The sequence below is a fragment of the Equus caballus genome, chromosome 12 (assembly GCF_041296265.1).
Source record: "Equus caballus isolate H_3958 breed thoroughbred chromosome 12, TB-T2T, whole genome shotgun sequence".
NCBI lineage: Eukaryota > Metazoa > Chordata > Mammalia > Perissodactyla > Equidae > Equus > Equus caballus.
The window spans coordinates 47417899-47438349 of record NC_091695.1 but is presented as its reverse complement, the minus strand read 5'-3'; the positions used below and the strand labels follow the sequence as shown (position 1 = coordinate 47438349).

The window sequence follows — 20451 nt, the reverse complement described above, 5'->3', positions numbered from 1 at the left end:
GCTGGTGTGACTGGCACGATGCCGTCATTTCGGAGGGCTGACTCAGCCCGACGGAGGGGGTTAAGCCTCTGGGGGTGCCCTGGGCTGGCTCAGAGACCAGCCCCCCTGCTCTATGCACGGGACCCAGCAGGCTCCAGCTTACTGCCGGGCCTCGTGGCCGAGACACTGCCGGGGAGGGCTGGCTTGGATGGAGACCTGCAGCTGTGACCAGCAGGATGTGGCCTTGGCCAGAGGTGGCAGGGTGGGCCCCGGCACAGGGTTTCTAGAGTGAGCCTGCACGGAGGCACGATTTTCAGAGGTGGGGCCAGGCAGGGGCCCCAGTGTTCCAGATCCCCCTGGGCACTGTACTCGGGCCTGGGAAGGCAGCCTGCCTCCTGACGGGGCCTCCCTGGCAGCCCCTGGAAGCAGCCTCTCTGTGTGCAAAAGCCAGGCTGATGCTGGATCACCCACCCTGACCACAGCGGGCAGGGGTCCGAGTTAGGAGTCCCCTCAGGTCGCGGTGACTTCCTGGCTGGGCTGGCCTGTTTCAGGGAGGTCAGGGGCATCTGCCAGCACAGAGGACAGTCTGGAGCACTGACGGGATGAATGGGAGTCTGTGAGCCCTTGATGGGGCGGGATTCCCTCGGGGGTCAGTAGCTCGGACTCCTTGGAGCCCGACTCCTGCAGATGTAGGGGCCTGGCGACTGTGCGATTTGTCATCATCCTGAGGCCTTCTCCGCCTGCAGGGCTGTGGCAGTCATTGACCTGACCCTGGGGGGTCCAGGGGCTGCACCCCAGAGCTGAGTCCAGCGGGCGCCTTCTCAAAGAACATTTACCCAGAATTGCAAGGAGGCTCGTAAACACGCGCCCAGTGTTCTCTGGGCCTGAAATACGAGCAGGCAGCGGGCAGGGCTCTGCAGGGCCTGGCAGGGTTTCCGGGCAGAGTGTCATCACAGCCTTTGTGCACTGAGAGGCCCCGAGGGCAGAGTGGCCAGGAAGGAGACAGCGGCTCACCCCATCCCCCACCCCCACCCCCACCCCTGGGCCTGTTTGCAGCCCTGGGCTCTCCTCCCTCAGTCTCCCACCCACTGAGGCCAGTGCGTCCCAGGGCCACGTGCCCCCCCAGGTCTGTGGCACTCAGGCTCCACAACTTCACATCCTTGTCCCTGATTCTGCTCCTTGTGCACACTGTGACCCTCTTTCAGCTGGGAGGCGTGGTCAGGTCTCCCAGAGGACACCTCTGTTCCCTCTTCTGGAACTTGGGGACGAGCACAGCCGGACACCCTAGACACCCCAGATGCCATGTGGATTAGTGCAGGCCCAGCCCCCCGCCCCTAATCGGGGCCATCAGAACATCAATGCTCCTGCCCAGAGCCCAGGGCTGGTGCTGGGGGAGCCCTCAGAAGGGTTCCGTCCGACTGGTCGGGATTCTCCAGACCCCGGACTCTGACTCCGGCCTCAGATCCAGCCTCCGTGCCCTGACCCTGCACCTAGCATCTCTGTCTCCAGAAGGTGGGTCACAACAGTGGCCTCCTGGCCGTGGACCTGACGGGCACCTGCAAGGAACCCAGCACAGCACTGGCATGTGGCAGCTCCAAATTTTGGCTTCTGTCCTGGCTGGCTCGGCCCCGCTCTGCAACACCACGGGGTGTTGCCTGCCCCAAGCGCCTGCCTGGAGGACAGCCGGTCCCCGGCTGAGTTCTCAGAAGCCACCCCGAGTCCAGGGTGGAGGCCAGCCAGAGCTGAAGCACCTGTTCACGTGGGCTCCCAGGGGCCTCGGAGAGAGGCAGCCCCATGGTGGTCTGCAGGGAGGGGCCTGACTCCACCCTGCACCCTGGAGCAGGCCCCTGTGGGCTGGGTGCCCCTCTCCTGCTATCCGAGGACCAGCTGGCCTCTGTGCAGACCACACTGTTGGCTGCCCCCTGCAGCCCTCTGCCCAGAGCAGTCCTGGGGGGCAGGGCCTGTAGCAGTGCCTGGACCAGGAAGCCCAGCTCAGACGGCCAGGAGACTGGGTGGTGTGGCTCCAAGGCCAAACATAGGCTGGGAGGGCACCTGAGGTCAGGCTCAGCCCAAGGACCGGGGTCCTGGCACCCCGAGTCAGGCCCTTGGGGAGTGGGCAGTGGGTTTTGGGGGAAGGGGAACTGAACCCCGTCTCCCGGGGCCACCACCCGCCGCCCTCACTCGCGTGGGCCGGTCTCTGCCCAGGGCGTGGTCAGGGCCTGGGGGCGGGGTTTGTGCTGGGGAAGCCCTCCCACTCAGCAGAGGGTCTTATTTATCAACAACCTTTAAGGCCGACATCGGGCTGCCGGACAACCTTGGATGAGGCTGTGCCAGGGTCAGTGGGGGATGGGGGGTAGTGGATGAGGGGTGGGGGTGGGGACTGGGCCGGGAGGGAGGGGCTTGGCGAGGGGGTGGGGCCTGTCCAGGGACAGGTTTGGGAGGGGCTCAGGCTCAGAGCCACAGAGGTTCGGGAGAGAAGGGGGTTTAGAGGGGACCCGGGTCCGACAGGCAAGGACTCTGAGAGAAGGGGTCCCTGAGAAGGAGGAGGAGGAGCAGGCTCGGAGGAGAGAGGGTGGTGGAGAGAGGGGAGGCGGGTTGGCAGGGTCAGAGGGAAAGGGGGCTTCGTGGAGGAAGGGCCGGAGCAGAGCCAGGGCCTCTGAGGAGGGCTGGGGCTCCGAGGGAGACGAGGGAGGAGACGGGGCCCGCCGTACTTCAGGGCAGCTTCCGGGGTCTTGGGGGAAGGGGGCAGTCTGGGCTCAGTGGTGAAGGGGCCCCAGCTCAGAGAGGGCACCTGCATGGTGAGGCGGGGGGCTCAGAGGGCGGCAGAGAGGGCTGGGTTTCTCCGTGGCGGAGGGGACGCCTTGGGATTTTTGCAGGAAGGGAGGTCAGTTGGGGGCAAGTGTGAGAGAGAGAATGGGAGGGAGGTGTGGTGGATGGAGGCCAGAGGGCCCAGGCAGGCAGGGCAGGGTCAGTGAGGGGAAGCGACTTGGGGGGCAGGGCACGGGGCCCAGGTGGGCCAGGCAGGGCTCGCAGAGAGGCATGGATGGAGCTCCAAGGAGGCCAGTGGCCTTAGGGGCTTGAAGAAGGACAGCTGGCCCCATAGGCAGAGGGGACCAACCCGCGAGAGGTCACAGCCTCGGAGACCGGATTTTGGCAGGGACTGGATTAGTGAGAGTGGGCTCAGGGGTCCCAGGCCCGGGGAGTGTGGGGATCAGATTTGGGGAAGGGGGCAGGAGCTCTGAGGGGGTGGGTTCAGAAACAATGGGGTATTCTGGGAGCCCCTGAGGGTCAGGGAAGGCCTGGTCTTGGTGGGCGCAGGAGGATGTGGCTGTGAGGTCACTCCCAGGGCTGGGGCCTGGGTGAGGGGCACGATTGTGCAGAGGTGGGTGCCCGGGTGGGGGCCTGCTGAAGTGCACCCTGCTGGGAAAGGGGCTGCCATCGGGGAGCTGGGGGCTGTGAGGGCCAGAGACTTAAGAAGGAATCGACCTGCAAGGGGCTTGGTTCCAGGCAGGGGTGTGCAGGTGCAGCGGAGCAGACAGGGGCTGGGCTAGGCCGGAGGACCGGCTTGGTGAGCCGGATGGACTGGGGGCATCTGGGCCTGTGGGCAGTGGGGCTTGGTGAGGTTCAGACGCCCACCGGGACTGGAACTTCGTGGAGAGGCAAGGACTGAGATGCCACAGCGCGGGTCGGGGGACGAGACTCAGCAGGCGTGGAAGGGGCAGCGCCGAGCGGAGGGGTCTCGGACAGCCGTCCTGGGAGCTGGGGTGGAGCCCAGGGGGAGCGCGAAAGGAGAAAGGGTCTCTCTGGAGAGACAGATGGGAGGACTCAGCCAGGGCACCGGCTCCGACAGGGCCTGGGGGCTCAGCAAGAGGGAGAGGGCAGGGAGTGTCCGGGGTCCCGGGAGGCGTGGGGTGGCGCGGGCACGGGAGTCGGGCGCTGTAAGGGGACCCAGCCCTGGCCGGCCCTGCAACTCCTGAGGGTCGCGGCTTCCGGCCGGCGCCTGCAGCCCCCACCCTGCCGGCCGGAGGAGGCGGGGGTGGGGGGTGGCTGCGCCCGCCGCCGAGGCCGCCGTGAGTCAGGCTCCGGCTGCAGCCGCGCGGCCGGCCTGGCGCTGCGGAGGGAGCGCAGGCAGCTGGGGAGGCAGCGGAGCCGCCAGCCGCGCGCCCCTCCCCGCCTGCCGCCCCGCGCACTCCCCGCACCGAGCTCGGGTCGCTGGGACGCGGAGCGGCGGGACAGACAGCGACCCGCGGGACGGCGGAAGGACGCGCGGACGGAGGCGCAGGGGTCGGGCCCGCCCGCCAAGGAGTCGCCAGTAGGTGACAGCGCGCCGTCCGGGCGGCTGCGACAGACCCGGGCCGGGAAGGGAGCCGCGGGGCTCGGCCGCAGACCCCTGGGGTGGCGCAGGGCGCGGGCGCCTTGGTGCCTCTTGGAGAAGCATTCGTTTCGCACATTGTTATTACGCGTCCGTGTGGGGCACCGGGTGGGTGGCTCCCGGCGAGTGCGCGCACTTGGGGTCCCGGCGCCGCTCCGGGCCAGGTTGGGGGCGGGGGCGATGCGCGCGAGTTTGGAGCCCCTGCAGCCGCCGTGTTCGTTCTCGGGCGATTGTGTCCGAGCCTGCGTCGCTGTGTGTCTACACGCTGCGTGTCACAGTGCACGGTTGTTTACCTGGGGGCATCTCTGAGCGCACGGGGTGTGCCCGGGGTCTGGAGAGCCGAGTGGAGGTGTCAGCGGGTGTCCGAGACCTGGTGCTCCAGAGAGCTCTGCCCATTCTGACGGCTGAGGCAGTGTCATTGGGGGTCTGCGTGCCCGGTGTGTGCTGGGTGTTTGGGGTGCTGGTGTGCTGTTAATTGCAACAACGTGTCAGTTGAGGTGTTGTTGGGGGAGTGGGGGGATGTTGCTGTTGTGTGTCAGTGGGTGAATGTTTGTGCGCAGATGGCAAAGTGATGAAAAGCCCCCGGTATTCCTGCCAAGGCTGCTGTGAAGGGCTTTGGCATTGGCGGCGGCTGGGGCGGGTGGGGGAGGCAGGTGCAGGCTGGCAGCTGGCTGCCTCCGCGGGGATTTCCATCTCCTTTGGGCTGTTTATGGGCCTGCAGGGGAGATGCTGCAGGGCACCAGGGTGGGTCCTGCAGGGCGGGCAGGGCCCAGCTCATTCTTCCTCTCCCCCTCCCTCCAGGCCCAGGGCCCAGGCCAGTGCCCAGCCCAGCTGGGAGCCCCGGCCAGCACCACGGACGGCGCCCAGGAAGCCCGAGTCCCCCTGGACGGGGCCTTCTGGATTCCGAGGCCCCCGGCAGGTTCGCCCAAGGGCTGCTTTGCCTGTGTGTCCAAACCCCCCGCTCTGCAGGCTCCAGCGGCCCCCGCCCCTGAGCCCTCAGCCTCGCCCCCCATGGCGCCCACTCTGTTCCCCATGGAGTCCAAGAGCAGCAAGACGGACAGCGTGCGAGCCACCGGCGGCCCCCAGGCCTGCAAGCACCTAGCGGAGAAGAAGACGATGACAAATCCCACAACAGTCATCGAGGTCTACCCAGACACCACCGAGGTGAATGACTACTACCTGTGGTCCATCTTCAACTTCGTCTACCTCAACTTCTGCTGCCTGGGCTTCATCGCCCTGGCCTACTCCCTCAAAGTGAGCAGGGGGCGTGGGGCGGGCGGCAGGGGGAGCAGGGGGCAGGAGGATCCAGGGCGCTGGCAGGTGGGAGACCTGCTCACGGGATCCGGAGAGACAGGGAGGGTGGCCGGCTCTGGGCCAGCAGAGAGTGGCTCCCCTTCTCCGTCCTGAGTCGGGGAAGCTTCCAGGGTGTCTTGATAGGGCTCAGGGTCCTCAGGCCAGGTCCTCTGCCCAGTAGGCTTAGTCCGTAGGGTGGGGACCCAGGACTCAGTGTCCTGTCGTCTGGCCGTGGGATGTGGGAATCATCTAGGCCTGCACGCAGCTGCCCCTCGGTATATAGGGATGGAGTAAGAACAGAGATGCAGGGGTCTTGGAGTCCCTCCCTTGTTGACAGGAGGAGGGGTGAAGTCAGGGACCCCTGGAGACCTGCTTATCCAAGGCCCTCAAGGGGGACCCGCTGCCAGGCAGGCCCTCAGGGAGGCCACAACCGACAGGATGTCTCATCACCAGTCACTGCTCTCTGCCTTCCCTGTCACACACGGCTTCTAGAGAGTCTGTCCCCGGGTGGCCGAGGGGCCCAGGGAGACAGGCATAGCATGTCTCCTACACCCCTGACCCTACACCCTGAGCGGGTACCACTTCCAGAAGCCCCTCACCGCTGTGAGAGGAGCTGGCGGGAGCAGAGCACGGCGCCATCTCCCACGGGCAAAGTGGAGAGAAGTGGATCGAGATTGCAGGGGAGGCTGGGATCACGTTTGGGGTTGGGAGATCCGTGCAAATGTTTAAAGACCGAGAGCCCCAGGCTGTGGGAGCCCAAGCGGCAGGAAGAGGGGGAGTAGACTCAAGGCCCTGCCCACCCTCCTCCCCGACACCCCGGGAGGGCTTGGCTCACCTCTGCCAGATGATCACTTCCTCTAGATTTGAGCATCAAGGGCCAGGCACGTCTCACTGATTGCAGCTGCCCAGCAAGGTGGGCGCAGAACGTGGGGCTGGAGGGAGAGGAGGGGCTGGGCTGGAAAGGCTGGCCGGGGAGGAAAGATGCTCAGACAGCTCTGCCTCTGCGCATCTTTGCCCGCTGAGCCCCGCCCCTGTCCTGGCATCGCATGCCCTGGCCACCTGGCTCTCCCATCCTCCTGACTCAGTGTCTGCATCAGCATCACTGACTGCCATTTGTGCCTTCGCCTTCAGGCCTGTGTAGTTAGGCCTGGGGCTCTGCCACGAGGCAACTGTGTTGTGTGAATGAGTGTGTGTATGTGTGTGTGCATGAGGGTGCGTGTGCTTATAGTTGTGATTGTGCATGAGTATGAGTTGTGCATTCTATGTGTGCAGGAGTGTGCGTGCATATAGATGTGTGTGATGAGTATGAGTGTGTGCATGCATATAGGTGTGAGTGTGTGGGTATGAGTCTGTGTACGTGTGTGTGCATATAGGTGTGTGTGCATATGTGTGAATGTATTGTGTGTGAGCATGTGTTTGTGCATATAGGTGAGTGTGTATGAATGTACATGTGCACATGAGTGCGTGTACACGAGTGTATAGGTGTGAGTGTGCATGCATGTAATTGCATGTGTTAATGTGTGAGCACATGAGTGTATGTGCGTATGTGTGTGCATGCGTATAGGTGTGTGTTGCATGTTTACAAGTGTGCGTGTGGGTGCAAGTGTGTACATGAGTGTAATTGCATGTGTATGAATGTGTGTGCATGTAATTGCATGTGTGTATGTGTGAGTGCATTAGTGTACATATGTGAGTGGTGTGTGTGTGTGTGTGTGTGTGTGCGCTTGTATGTGCATGTGTGTGCTGCAGAGGCAGCAAAAGGGAGGGGTCCCTGGGAATTGGAGGGTGAAGGGCCCCAGGCCAACCACAGCTCTGATGCCACGGGGCCAGTGCCGAGCAGAGGGCACAGTTGCCGGGGCAGCTGGCGGGACTCTGCCTCCCCTGGTGCCCTCTTGCCATACCCTGCCAACAGCCTGTGGACATGGCTCTGTCTGCATGGGCTCCTGGCGGAAGCCGCCCCCTCCTCCCCTTGGCTCGCCTGTGGGCAGCCGGCTGGCTCAGGGCGGCCCATCTGGTGCGGGTTGTAGGTAGGTCACAGCTTTCTGAATGGTGCAGGATTTGTGCTGGGGTGGGGGGTGGGGAGGAGGTGGTGCTTCTGAGGGGCCAAAGGGAGCTCACTATGAGACACCACTGGGGCTGCTCCCCCATGTCCTCCCTAGGAGGCAGCTGAGGGCGGAAATGCTCAGGGTTACCTGCGAGGGGCACACAAGGTGAGCTGCGTCTGCCCTGGACAGAGAGGGGGACAGACGGGCTGGCTCAGGCTCCCGTGCCTGGGAATTCGTCCATCTGTCCACCCAGCTGTATGTCTCCTGGCCTGCTGCACCGTACACCGTCAAAGCCAGTCCTGGGCACTTCCAAGGGCACCTGACGGACTTGGGGTCAGAAGGTGTTGGCTAAATTCCCAGCTTGGTCCCTTAAGAGCCGCCTCACTTCACTGAGCCCGTTCCTTCATCCGTTCACAAAACAAATAGAAACAAAACAACGTTCAAGTAAGCACACGTGAGCAGTGCAGAGGCTGGCATTCCGTGGGTGTGAAATGGACCTTGTGGCCCTGCCTGTCCCCATCTGTCCATCCAGCTCCTCCACCCACACAGGCGAGTTCAATTCAGTGCAGGCTGGGTCTGCCGTGCACAGACGGAAGCCTCATTTGCTCAGTGTAGCGTCTGGGGAAGGAAGGCACAGACAGAACACCAATTCTCCATTCATGCCGTCTGCACGAGCTGCTCCTAATGACCTCCGGCTCCCCGTGGTTAGCTGGAGGAAGGCCAGACTCCTCATCTTGGCATTTAAGGCCCTTCGAGATCCATTTTCAACCCTATTCCTGGCCTTGCCAAACGCCGCCTGCCCCAGCCACTCTGTGAGCAAATCTAGGTGTGCAACGTGCTGCTCCCTCAGCCTGAGGACTTTTGTGAGATTCCGGTCTCTCTTCTGAGAAGTCTTCACTGACTCCCTTTGGCTGAGCCCCTGTCCCCATCACAGACGCCTCCCTGCCTCAGTCACGGCTGCCCACCTGGCCAGATCCGTCCCTTCATCTTGATGTCATCTGTGCCCAAGGCAGGGCTGACCAACATAGGGGTCAAAGAATGTTGGATGGATGGACAGAGGACACGTGGCAAGATGGAATAAGCACCACAGTGTTTCAGGCAAAGAATGCTCACTCCCGGTGTGGGGTGAGGTTGAGATCAAGTGTGGGAGACTTCTGGGGGAACGCAGCAGTTTCCCTGGGCTTGAAAGATGAGTGAGGGGATGGGTGTTCCAGAGGGAGAAAAGAACATAAACTGGGACATGAGGGTGGGGCAATTTGGGAGGAATGGTAAGGCCCCCTCCTCTGTGGGGAGCAGAAGATGGTCCTGGAAAGGCAGACTGAGGCCATGCAGTGAAGGATTTGGGAAACTGCGGGAGAGGTTTGGATTTCATTGTGTGAAAGACATGGAAGGGAAAGGTGGGATTAGAGCTATAAAATCTGCAGCCAGTGTGGAGGAAAGGGACAAGAGAGGCCCAGAGGTGGAGAGGAGGTAGGGTCCTGGTGTGGTGGTCCAGGCGAGAGAGCACGAGGCTTGAACTAGGACAGGGATGGGGGGCAGGAGAGAGCTGCAGATATAACAAGGATATGGCGGCAGCTGCTCCATCTGAGCCCAGGAGGCTGTGAGACCTCCCAGTGACAGGGAAATCAGAAAGAATAGATTAGGAGGGAGGATACTGTATCAGTTTTTGTATGTATGTATTTGCCCACTCCTTCATTTCTGAATATCAGCATCATCCATCCATCCATCCATCCATCCATCCATCATCTGCCTTCCATCCGCTCATTCATCCACCCACACGTTTATCCATCCATCATCCATCCATCCATCCATCCATCCACCATCTACCCACCCACCCATGCCTCCTCCCTTATCCATCAATCCATCCTCCTTTATTCCCTTCAACCCATCCAAATAACCACCCAACCCTCCATTCATCTGTGTTTATACATGTTCATTATGCTGCCTCCTCCCTTTCTCCTCATCCCATCCCCACTTATCCTATACATCACTTCAGTTAACCATTCATCTAACCTCATTTTCACACTAACTTTCCACATTTTACTCACCAACTCTACCTGTCAGCCATCCGTCCACCTCTGACCCTACACATCAATAAACCTATTCATCCTTCAAGCCATCCACCATCCCTTCTTTGCACTGTTCCTCTAGCTGAATCACATTCATCCATTCATCATGATCTCTCATCTTTACTCACTTCCAGCCTATTACTCCTCAACTCATCCCGTCCATCCATGTACTCTATCCACTATCATTTTTTCTATTTTCTCTCCCATTTCCTCCACTCATGTATCCAACTACTCATATGCCCATTTATCCACATTCTTATCTTCCCTTCTCTCTTCCCTTTCCCTCCCTTCCTTCCACCCTGCAGGCTGAATTCATTAATTTACTCATCCATCCATCCATCCACCCATCCATCCATCCATCCATCCATCAATCCATCCATCCATCATTCCATCCTTCTATCCATCAGTTCATCCTTTCATCTATCCATCTGTGCTCGCTAAATCCATGGATTTCATTCATCCAGAACCTACCTGCCCACACACTCACCCATTTTTTTCGCTTTGAATCTCTTCATATTTTCACCTGCCTCTTCATCCATCTATCCACTTTCCTTTCCTCCTACCTTCCCTCCTGATCCCCTTTGCCTTTTCAACTCATTACAGAATATCGTCCATCAACACACCAAGTCATTCATCCATACCCAACACATCATCCACATCCATTCATCTTTCCACCCTTCCATTGGTCTTTTTATACATCTCTCCTTCCTCCTCATTTTCCCCTTCTTCCAATAGTTTCTCCTCCAATGATTCATCCACCCAACTACTCACCTACTATCTATCCATCCATTCTTCTATCTTCTCTCCCTCCTTCTCTCCATCCCTTCCACCTTCTGTGTATCCCACACAGCCAAACACCTAATCGTTCATGGTGGCTCTGCTTCACAGCATGGGTTTGCGTCCTGAGACTTCAGTTGGGTAACTGCATCTATCTGTGCCTAATTTTCCTCTTTGTAAAGATGGAGATGTGCCTACCTCAAAGTGATGTTGAGTTAATTAATTGAGTTAATAGCATGTAATCCTGTTAGCGTGGTACCATACCCATAGTCATTTCTTTTATTATTTCATAACCCATTCTCCTTTTCCCTTCTTATCTCCATCGCCTCTACCTATCACCTGCCCTGTGTATGATTTTACCCTGTCATCCATCCATCGATACATGTACACATCAATTCATTCACATGTTCATCCTTTTCCAAGCTGTATGTCTCTTTAACCATCTTCCCACCTTCTAGTTCCTCTGCCTTCTCTTCTTTCCTCCGTTACTCACTTTTACTTATCTATCTATCAATTTATTAATCAGCGTATTGATGAAAATATATCTATCTACTCTTTCTTCTTCCCAACTTTCCCATTATTTTTCCCATTTACCCATCTGTCTATCTCATATTCCATGTACCCCATTTCCTCTTCATATCCATTCATTATTCTTTCTTCCATTGCTTTCACTCACCAATATACACTACTTATTAGTTTAGTGGGTCATCCATCCATCCATCCATACATACATAATACACTCACCTTCTCACCTTTTCTTTTCTTCTACCCATTTTCCCACCCCATACATTCTTCTAGCCGCCTATGAATCCCTCTATGCACACACTGTCACCCCGTTCCTTCAGATATCGCCCACCTACCCACACAATCCATCCACCATGTCTTTCTATCTAGGTTACCCACACACCCACCGTGGATTTGTTTAATCTCCTCTTTTCTTCTCTCCTGTCTCTCTTCACCCACCTCCATCCATCAATTCACCCTCTGTCTACGTATTCATTCATCTTCCCTCACTTTGACTATCATGCATGTCCTCCCTCTTTCTCTTCCTCCCTCCTAACATGTTTGTAACCATCATATCCATTCGTTAATCTGTCTAGTCAGTCACCTAATCGTCAATTCATTCAAAGCTCCCAGCATCCTTCCATTACTCATCCACTTGTTACACATGCAATAAATGTTTGTCCGATGCCTACTAAGTGACAAGCAACACACAGTCTCTGCCCATAAGGAGCTGACATTCTGGCAGGGTGTCAGATAGTCATAAAACTCACAGTTGTGCACGTCAGGCGGTGATGTCGTTATGAGGAATAAATGAAGCACAGACAGAGAGGTGTGGGGGTGCTGTTTCATCTCGGGTGTTGGAGGAAGGCCTCTTTGATGAGCTGATGTTTGAGTGTAAGCCTGAATCAATTCATTCCGTGGCCATAAGCGCATCTGGGGAAGAATATTTCAGGAGGAGGGAGCAGGCATTGCAAAAGCCCTGAGGCAGAGTCAGGTCCAGGGGGGCCAGTGTGGCTGGAACAGGGGGCGGGGCGTAGGAAATGGGACCAGAGAGTTAGCTGAGGGGCCACGCCACGGACGCCTTGTAAACCACAATGAGGATTTTGTTTTATTTTGAGTGAAATGGAACATCTTTCAAGAATTTTAGACAGAGTCAATATTATGTGGCTTGCCTTTAAAAGGATTACTCTTGCTTTGTGGAGAACAGATGGTAAGGATGCAAGGGGCTGGAGAGCAGGATCTGGGAGACCAAACTAAAGGTTGTTGTGTTCGTCAGGTCTTGGACCAGAGTGACAGGAGTGGGGAGCTAAAAACCCGTTATATATTTTGAAGGAAAAGTCAACTATCCTGATGGATTGGACGTAGGGTGAGGGAAAGTAGGGAAGATCCCAAGATTACTCTGAGGATTTCTCCCGATCAGTTGAAAGAATGGAGGTGCCACTTAGAGATGAGCAAGACTGTAGGAGGAGCTGGGGTGTGAGGAACATACCGCCGCTCACTTGGTCCACCCACCAATGCGCGCACTCAGGCTGCCACCGTTCCAGCTGTGTACCCATCCGTTTTCTCTCCATAACATCATCTATTTATCTTCTTTCCTTCTGCCATTTCACTTCCACACTCAACCATCCCTATAGTCATTCATCCATTTATTGACTAAATTCATATTTCTACATATTCATTGTCCGTCTTTTCTTTCTTCCTCCTTTCTGTCCACTGTCTGCCCACAACCTCATCCATTACTCTGTTCATCTCTCCGTTCACCCAGCTGTCCTTCTAATCTTTTCTTCCCTGACTTCATCCATTTCTCCCCTTATTCGTTAATAGTAATAGTGCTAATAACAACAAGCCAGCAAATGACAGTAACCACAAAACAGTAACAAATATTTAGTGAGCTCTTCGTATATTCTAGGTCTGTTCTAAACACTCCCTATTATTTGATGTAATTCAATATTTTATTTAATAACCAAAACTCTATGAAATAGATGCAATTAATATTCTTGTTTACAGATGGGGAAACTGAGGCACAGAGATCCAAAGTCACTTCCCTGAGGTCACCATCAAGCTTGTTTCTTGAGCCCTGGGTTCTAATCACTGCACTCTTCCTTCTCTGGTCACCATCCTTCTATCTACTCGTCCACTCATCCTCTCTTCTTCCATCTCCCTGCACCTTCTATCTGTCTCTCAGGTCATTCATCCAACCATGCATCTTTCCTCTCCACCTGCTCCATTCTATCTCTCTACCTACCCCTTCTATCGATACGTCTCATCGTTCATCCATTAAAACTTCTATTCCTCATCCCTTCTCTCTTTCCTTTTTGCTTCTCACAACCATGAATCCACCCACCCCGCCATCCATCCCATCATCCATCTGACCATCAATCCATTTCCATTTCCCCATCTCTCCCTTTCATATATTCATGCTTCCTATTCATTCACCTCCAAATTGAGTTGCTCACTCATCCATTTATATATTATCCCTCCCTTTTCTTTCTACCCCTTTCTTCCAATTACGTATTATATCCACCCATATAGTCAGCCATTGAGCCAGTATCAATTCATTTCTCTACCCGTCTACCCCTCCTCCCTCCCTTTCTTTCACACACTATCAATTCACCCATCCCGTGAATATACACATTCATGAAAGAACTGTCCATCCACTTATCCATCTGGACATCCCCCATTTTCCTCCCTTTCCTTGCTTCCATTGCCTCACCTAACTCTCCGACCATCAGTCTATCTGCCCACCTGCCTTCCTCCTCTCCTTTTTACCCACCTGACATCACCCACCACCTCTCCACCCACACTGCCTTGCATCCACTTATCCACTCCAGTCCTCCACGTTCTGCTTTGTTCCTCCTACCTTCCGGCCCATTTCACCCACCCACCATCCTTCCGCTCCTTTTGTCTTCCTTCGCTCTTCTCAGGCTTTTTCCCCAGTTGCGTTTTGCTTCCATGATCTTTTAACATCTTGACATTAACTGAGCTTCAGGGCTCAGCCCTTGGTCCTCTTCTTTTCTTTGTCTACACTGCCTCCATCTGTGCTCCCACCCGGTCTCATGGATTTAAGTACCATGTTTATGCTGATGCCTCTCGAATTTATATCCCTGCCATAGACCTTGTCCCTGAACTCTGGACTCATATAAAACCCACCTGCTCAAAATGTCCGGCTGTTTGTCTAGAAGACATTTCTAGCTTAACATGTCAGAAATTAGACTACTGAACCAGCCCCAAACACACTCCTTCTGGAGTCCTCTACAACTCACTTGTTTCAGTTGATCGAACCAAAAAGCCTTGAAATCATCTCAAATTCCCTTTTTTGTCGCACTCCGCGTTTGATCTCAGCAAATGCGGTGAGCTCTATCTTCAAAGTATACCCAGAAACAGATCAATCTTACCACCGACACTGCTGCCCCCCTGGTCCAAACCACCCCATCAGTTGCCTGGACTATTACATTGGCCTCTTCTCTGCTTTTTTCCAGTCTCTGCCTCTTCAATCTATTCTTTGCACAGCAGCCAGAATTACCGAGTTAAAATATGTCAGATCATGTCATTTTTTTCTACTACAAAACCCTACACGATCTGATCCTTGACAGTTTCCTCCCTACCTTAAGCCCTGCCCCCTTGCCCTCTGGGTCCCGCTGCCCCTACACTGGTCCCTGGTTGGTTGTTCCCCAGAGCACCAGGCCCATCCCCACTTCAGAGCTTCGCGCTCTGCAACGTGCTTTCCCCAGAGAGACGTATGACGGAGTCTCACACTTTTCTGGGCTTTACTCAAATATCCCCCACTCAGTGGGCTCTTTCCTGAGCCCCCCACCTAAAACCGCGCCTCCTACAATGCTCTCTAGTTCCTTCTCCTCTTCAGCTTTCTCCTTAGCACATTTAACACGTTATATATGTTACTGATTCATAGTGTTTATTTTCTGTGTCCTCTTCCTACAATGTAAGCTCCATGAGGACAGAGACTTTGTTGTGCTCCATGCTGTAGGACCTGGAATAGCCACTACACAGAGCAGGCACTGAATAAAGATGGATGGATTGATTGAGTTAATGGATCCATCCATCCACCATGCATTGGTCTACACTACGATCTGTCCAACAACTTTCCCTCCATTCCATTTATCTACCTGTCCCACTCCCCCAACATAATTCATATGTCCATCTATCCACCTGTTCCATCCACTTGACACATCTATATGTCCATCTATGCATCTTTCCCACCAACCCAGCCTACCTTCGCATATCCATTGTCTGCCTGTCCCAATAATCCAGCCTTTATTTCTAAATCCATTTGCCCTCCTGTCCCACCCATCCAAAATACACTTATGTATCCACCTATCCACCTAACCACTGTCCAGCATATATTCATAAATTCATCTACCTGCCTGTCTCACTCATCCAACATCCTTATATCCACCTATGTACCTATTGCAACCCTATACTTTCCTATGCACATCTATCCACCCATCCCACCCATCTGGCATACATTTCTATATCCCTCCAACCACCCGTTCTACCCATGCAGCACCCATTCTCAAATATTCTTCTATCTGTCTGTGCTGTTGTCCAGCATGCTTTCGTGTGCCATCTATGCACCTGTCCCACCCGTCCGGCTTATGTTCATATGTCCATCCAGCTTTCCCTCCCATCCAGCACACATTCCCGTGTCCATTTTTCTGTCTGTCCCATGCATCCAGTGTACATCTGTACATCCCTCCTTCTCCTCATGCATGTCATCTCTTCCCACCATCAAGTCATCTCTTCATTTCTCCTCTCCCTTTACACTTGGCCTCCGTTCCCCATCCATTCAGTAACCTGTCTGCCTGCTGGTTTTCCTTCCTCCCCTCATCCATCCACTTTAAACATCTAACTACGCTCTCTCGTTCCTTTCCTCATTCTAAGGATCCAACGAAGGAATTACGACACAGGGTTTATTTTGGGAATTCAAGGTTGTTTTAACATGAGAAAATCAATGAAGACAATTTTAGTACAGTAATACACTTCTGATAATAAAGTGAACATCATCCTTAGCAGTGAATTCAAGATCAGGACTGAGACCAGGCTGCCCTTAGCATCACCGCTCTTCAGCGTTGTTCTGGAAGCCTGTGCCTCTGTTAGGTAACAGCCCACTTTGGACCAGACACTGTGCTATGCTTTATGTCCACCAACTCATTCATTCCTTTCCACCCCCTCTGAGGCAGGTACTGTTGCCGTCTTCCTGTTACAGAGGGGAATACTTGCCCACGGTTATGCAGCTGGTAACTGGCAAAGCTGGGGTTCAGTTCCAGGCACTGTGTCTCCGGAACCTGTTCCCTTAACCACTGTGCTGGGAATAAGGCCTGGGTGGAAGAAATAGAGCTGTTATCATTGCGGCAGATATGATTTATGACGTAGAAAACTTGGTCACTTATCACAATTAATTAGTACGACAGTTTAGCTGGGTACAAAAATCTATCTACAAAAGTCAGTTGAAGTTTTGTACACCGGGCAAAAATCAATTAGAAATGTAGTTTTAGACATCACTTAGACATCACTTGCAAAGCGCTAACAACCACATAAACAGACTCAGACTAAATCGAACGAAAGATCTGACAGCTCTTTCTGGAGAAAATTCTAATACTTTATTTTAATAAAAATGTCAAATGAGACCTAAACAATTGGATGATACATCACGCTCTCAGAAAGCAAGATAATATTCAGTGGAGATGTCAGTTCTCTCCCAGATCACTCAAATAGGAGCTTCACAAGGGCGTGGCTTTCTTCTTCCCTCCTCTGTTCCCTGATTCCTCAACTCCTGCTTCTTCCCTCTCCCATCCTGTTTACCCATCCTGCACCACCCACCTTCCAAGCCACCCACTTCTCCTCTCCCTGCCCAATCCCTCCTACTTGTCTTCCCACTCCTCTCCCCTCCACTCCATGCCCCTCCTCTCCATTCCCTTCTCCTCCCCTCCCCTCCACTTCCCTCCTTATGCCTGCCCTCCCCTCCTCTCCACTCTACTCCACTCAACTCCTCTCCGCATCACTGCCCTTCCTTCCCCTCCACTTTACTCCCTTCTACTCCCTTCCCCATCCCTCCCCTCCCCTCCCTTCTACTCTACTCCACTCGACTCTCCTCCTTTCCTCTCCACTCCCCTCCCCATCCCTCCCCTCCCCTCTATTCCACTCCCCTCCACTCCCTCCTTCCCTTCCTCACTCCCTCCATCCACTGCTGTACATCCACCTCTTCATCTTCTTTCTTCTCTTCCTTCCCTTTGTGCCTTCCACATTCCCCCTCCTCCATCCACTCACAGGAAATCCATCCACCTGGTCACATTTGCACCCTGCTGCCACCTGTGTACCCACCACATTAACTACCCGTCTGTTCTCCTGTCCATCTGTTCTTCCTCTTCGGGCCTCCCGGGAGTCCATCTGCCTAAGCCACCTGTTGGGCCAGCCAGACATCAGTGGGTCCAGTCCCCTGTGTTCACCTTCCTGCCTTCAACCCAGCCCCCGCCTCTGTCCGCTCACCCTCCACCAGTCTACGAAGGCAGAGACTTCCTCGGTCCCCTCTTCTGCTCTCTCCTTTCTCCTTCTCTTCCTCCCCTGGGCTTTGCTCTCTGCTTGCAGCAGGCTCAGACCTGCACTCGAGACTCTGAGGAAGGAGAGGGTAATCCTAAGACGTGTCTTGGATGAGGGTGCCATGCTCCTCAGGGACGTCTCTTCACAGCCAGAGAATCTTGGAAATGGGTCCACCTCTGTCCACTGTCTCCCCAGGACTTCCTGGGCTCCAGTCCACTCCCTTCACCTTAATATCCCTTCCCAGAGACTACGGGGACCGCCGCCCATCCTGTCTATGCAGTGTCCATTCTCAGGGAATCCCAGTTAATATAAATGAGGTGAGACCGATCAAATTAGGACACATTTGTGTTGCTCCATCATCGCATTGTATAACTGTCTCTGAGACCAACTTCCTCTTTTATTTTATTTATTTTTCCAGCTGTAGTGAGATATGATTGACATATAACATTGTGTAAGTTTAAGGTGTACAGTGTGATGATTCAATACACGTATATGTTGCAAAATGATTTCCACAATAGGGTAAGTTAATACCCCCATCACCTCATATAATTACCTTTTTTTTTTTTTTTTTTTTGGTGAAGAAGATTCCCCCTGAGCTAACATTCATTGCCAATCTTCCTCTTTCTTTTGCTTGAGGAAGATTGTCCCTGAGCTAACATCTGTCCAGTCTTCCTCTACTTTGTAGGTGGGTCTTAACATGGCTGATGAGTAAGTAGGTCCGCACCCAGGATCCGAACCTGCGAACCTGGGCCACTGAAGTAGAACATGTGGAACTTTAACCACTTGGCCACCAGGCTGGCTTCTGTATTTTTTTTCTTTCTTTTTTTTCTTTTTGGAAAGATCTACTCTCTTAGCAACTTTCAAGTATACAATGCAGTATTGTTAAGAATCTGTTTTGTTTTAAATAATTTCAGACTTACAGAAAAGTTCCAAAAAAAAAAAAACCCGCAAAGAATTCCCGTGTGCCCTTTACCCATATGTCACCATATTCATCGTTTCCTTCCCTCCCTCTATACATACATGTTATTTATTTTATAAACTGTTTGAGAGTAAGTTTCAGACATGGGGTCCCTATGCCCCTCGGTCCTCAGGGTGTTGCCCCAGAGCAGGGACGTTTTCTTACAGAACCACAGTACAGGTGTCAGGGTCGGGCACTGACGCGGGCTCCGTGCTGTACTCTGACCCGCTCTCTGCCCTCCCGCCATCCCGCCTGGCCCCGGCGTTCGCTCCCCGCTTCTGGCCGCTGGTCTCACCTCCTCTTTCTGGTTTCAGGTTCGGGACAAGAAGCTTCTCAATGACCTGAATGGAGCGGTGGAGGACGCCAAGACGGCCCGGCTGTTCAACATCACCAGCTCTGCCCTGGCGGCCTCGTGTCTCATCCTGGTCTTCATCTTCCTGCGGTACCCGCTCACTGACTACTGAGGCCCCGACACGCCCCGCCGGCCGCGGAGACGAAGCACTGACCTGTTCATTCTCGTGATTGACATGATAAGGGATGCCGTGCGGTTGAGGCAGAGCAGGGCGTCTGCCCTGGGGGCCCCCTGAAGCTGTGACCTGGGCCTGAGGCTGTCAGAAGCTCTGTACAGTAAGGTGGTTGTGAGCTTTGTGCTGGCCACCCCTCTGCCTCCTGGCCTGTTTCTGGGGAGCATGGGTTTCTTCCTGTGCTATTGCACCCTGGCTTCCAGTGGCTGCCTTCCCTACCCTCCTGTGCCCCCCCAGGCTCCTGGGGCCCCTCAGACCTGACACCCAGCAAGAAGGGCTTCTGTGGGAGCACCCCAGGATGGGGCGGCTGCCAGCATCTGGGGACTTGCTCCATCCTCCCCGCCCCCACCTCCTCCAAGCTGTGACCCTGCTCAGAGCTCTTGTATCTGTGAACTTTCAATAAAATACCTGTCTAGCTCCGGCCCAGCCTTGTGGCCCCTGCCTGCACAGGGCATGGGGAATCTGGAGGTGTGGGAACCCCATTTAGGCAGTGTCTGGCGGTCCAGGGCCCCACGGGCTGCATCCCGGCTGCCTTTGCCAGGGAAAGTGTGCTCTGTAACCCACATGGTCTTCTGCCCACTGCACAAGACGGGACGGGACTGGGGGGCTTTTGGAGGAGGGTACCCCAAGCACGAGTCCCCTCGAGGACCGGCATCAGGCATCTCCTCGGAGAGAAAGGAATGGGCGCAGAGGCAGCACGAGCACAGCCGCCCATGGCTGACGGTTAGAACCAAGAAGGCCACCACGTTTGCCGGGAGGGAGCACCGGCAGGGCACAGTGTCCTGGCCAATCCCTGTCCGTCTCAGGGGTCCTGGGGCCTGGGCAGCTTCCTCAGCATCACTGCTGCTGTTTCCTCACCTATGAAATGGGGAAATGGACTTTCCATTTCTCAGAGTCGCCATGAAGAGCAGCAGAGGGCAAAATAAGGTAGCAGCTGGAGCTTGCAGCTGCAGGGTCCGGACCAGCCCTCGGGCTGGCGGCGTGTGCTGGGTACCGGGTAGCCATGCTCCAGCAGGGACAAGCTCAGCTCACAGAGCTCCGGGCCACAGGGCACGGTCAGCCTCTGAAAACAAGTCTGATGAGCCTTAAGATAGGAAAAGTGCAGTGCTTCCTGGGACCAAGGGAGGCCAAGTGGGGACATTAAGCTGAAGGAGGGGCCGGGGGGGCTGCCGAGAAGGCCTCAGGTGGTGGGGCCTGTGTGCAGAGCTTGCGGTGTGAGGACTGTGACTGGTCTGGGGACCGAGGGACGTTCTGTGCAGAGCAGGTGCAGAGGGGACTTCGTATCCCACAGGAATGGCCTCGCACTTTACCCCGAGGCCTAGGAACGTGCTCAGAAGGGGAGAGACCTGGTGTGCTCGGTGGATTTTGAAGACGG

The 20451-nt window shown here is 55.1% G+C and overlaps 1 protein-coding gene across 5 annotated transcripts; it reads left to right on the top strand.

Moving 5' to 3' along the window:
• The first annotated feature begins 1982 nt into the window (after positions 1-1982).
• Positions 1983-19499, top strand: IFITM10 (interferon induced transmembrane protein 10). 5 transcript variants are annotated; one of them, XM_070228607.1, is made up of 3 exons: positions 1983-2314; positions 5153-5605; positions 18867-19498. In XM_070228607.1, the coding sequence occupies exons 2-3, from the start codon at positions 5363-5365 to the stop codon at positions 19014-19016; spliced, it is 393 nt and encodes a 130-aa protein (XP_070084708.1). In that variant the 5' UTR covers positions 1983-2314; positions 5153-5362; the 3' UTR covers positions 19017-19498. The 5 variants fall into 5 exon arrangements, with proteins under 5 accessions (XP_070084708.1, XP_070084710.1, XP_070084707.1 ...); XM_070228609.1 differs by lacking the exon at positions 1983-2314 and adding an exon at positions 2439-2487; XM_070228606.1 differs by lacking the exon at positions 1983-2314 and adding an exon at positions 3802-4459.
• The last annotated feature ends 952 nt before the right edge of the window (positions 19500-20451 follow it).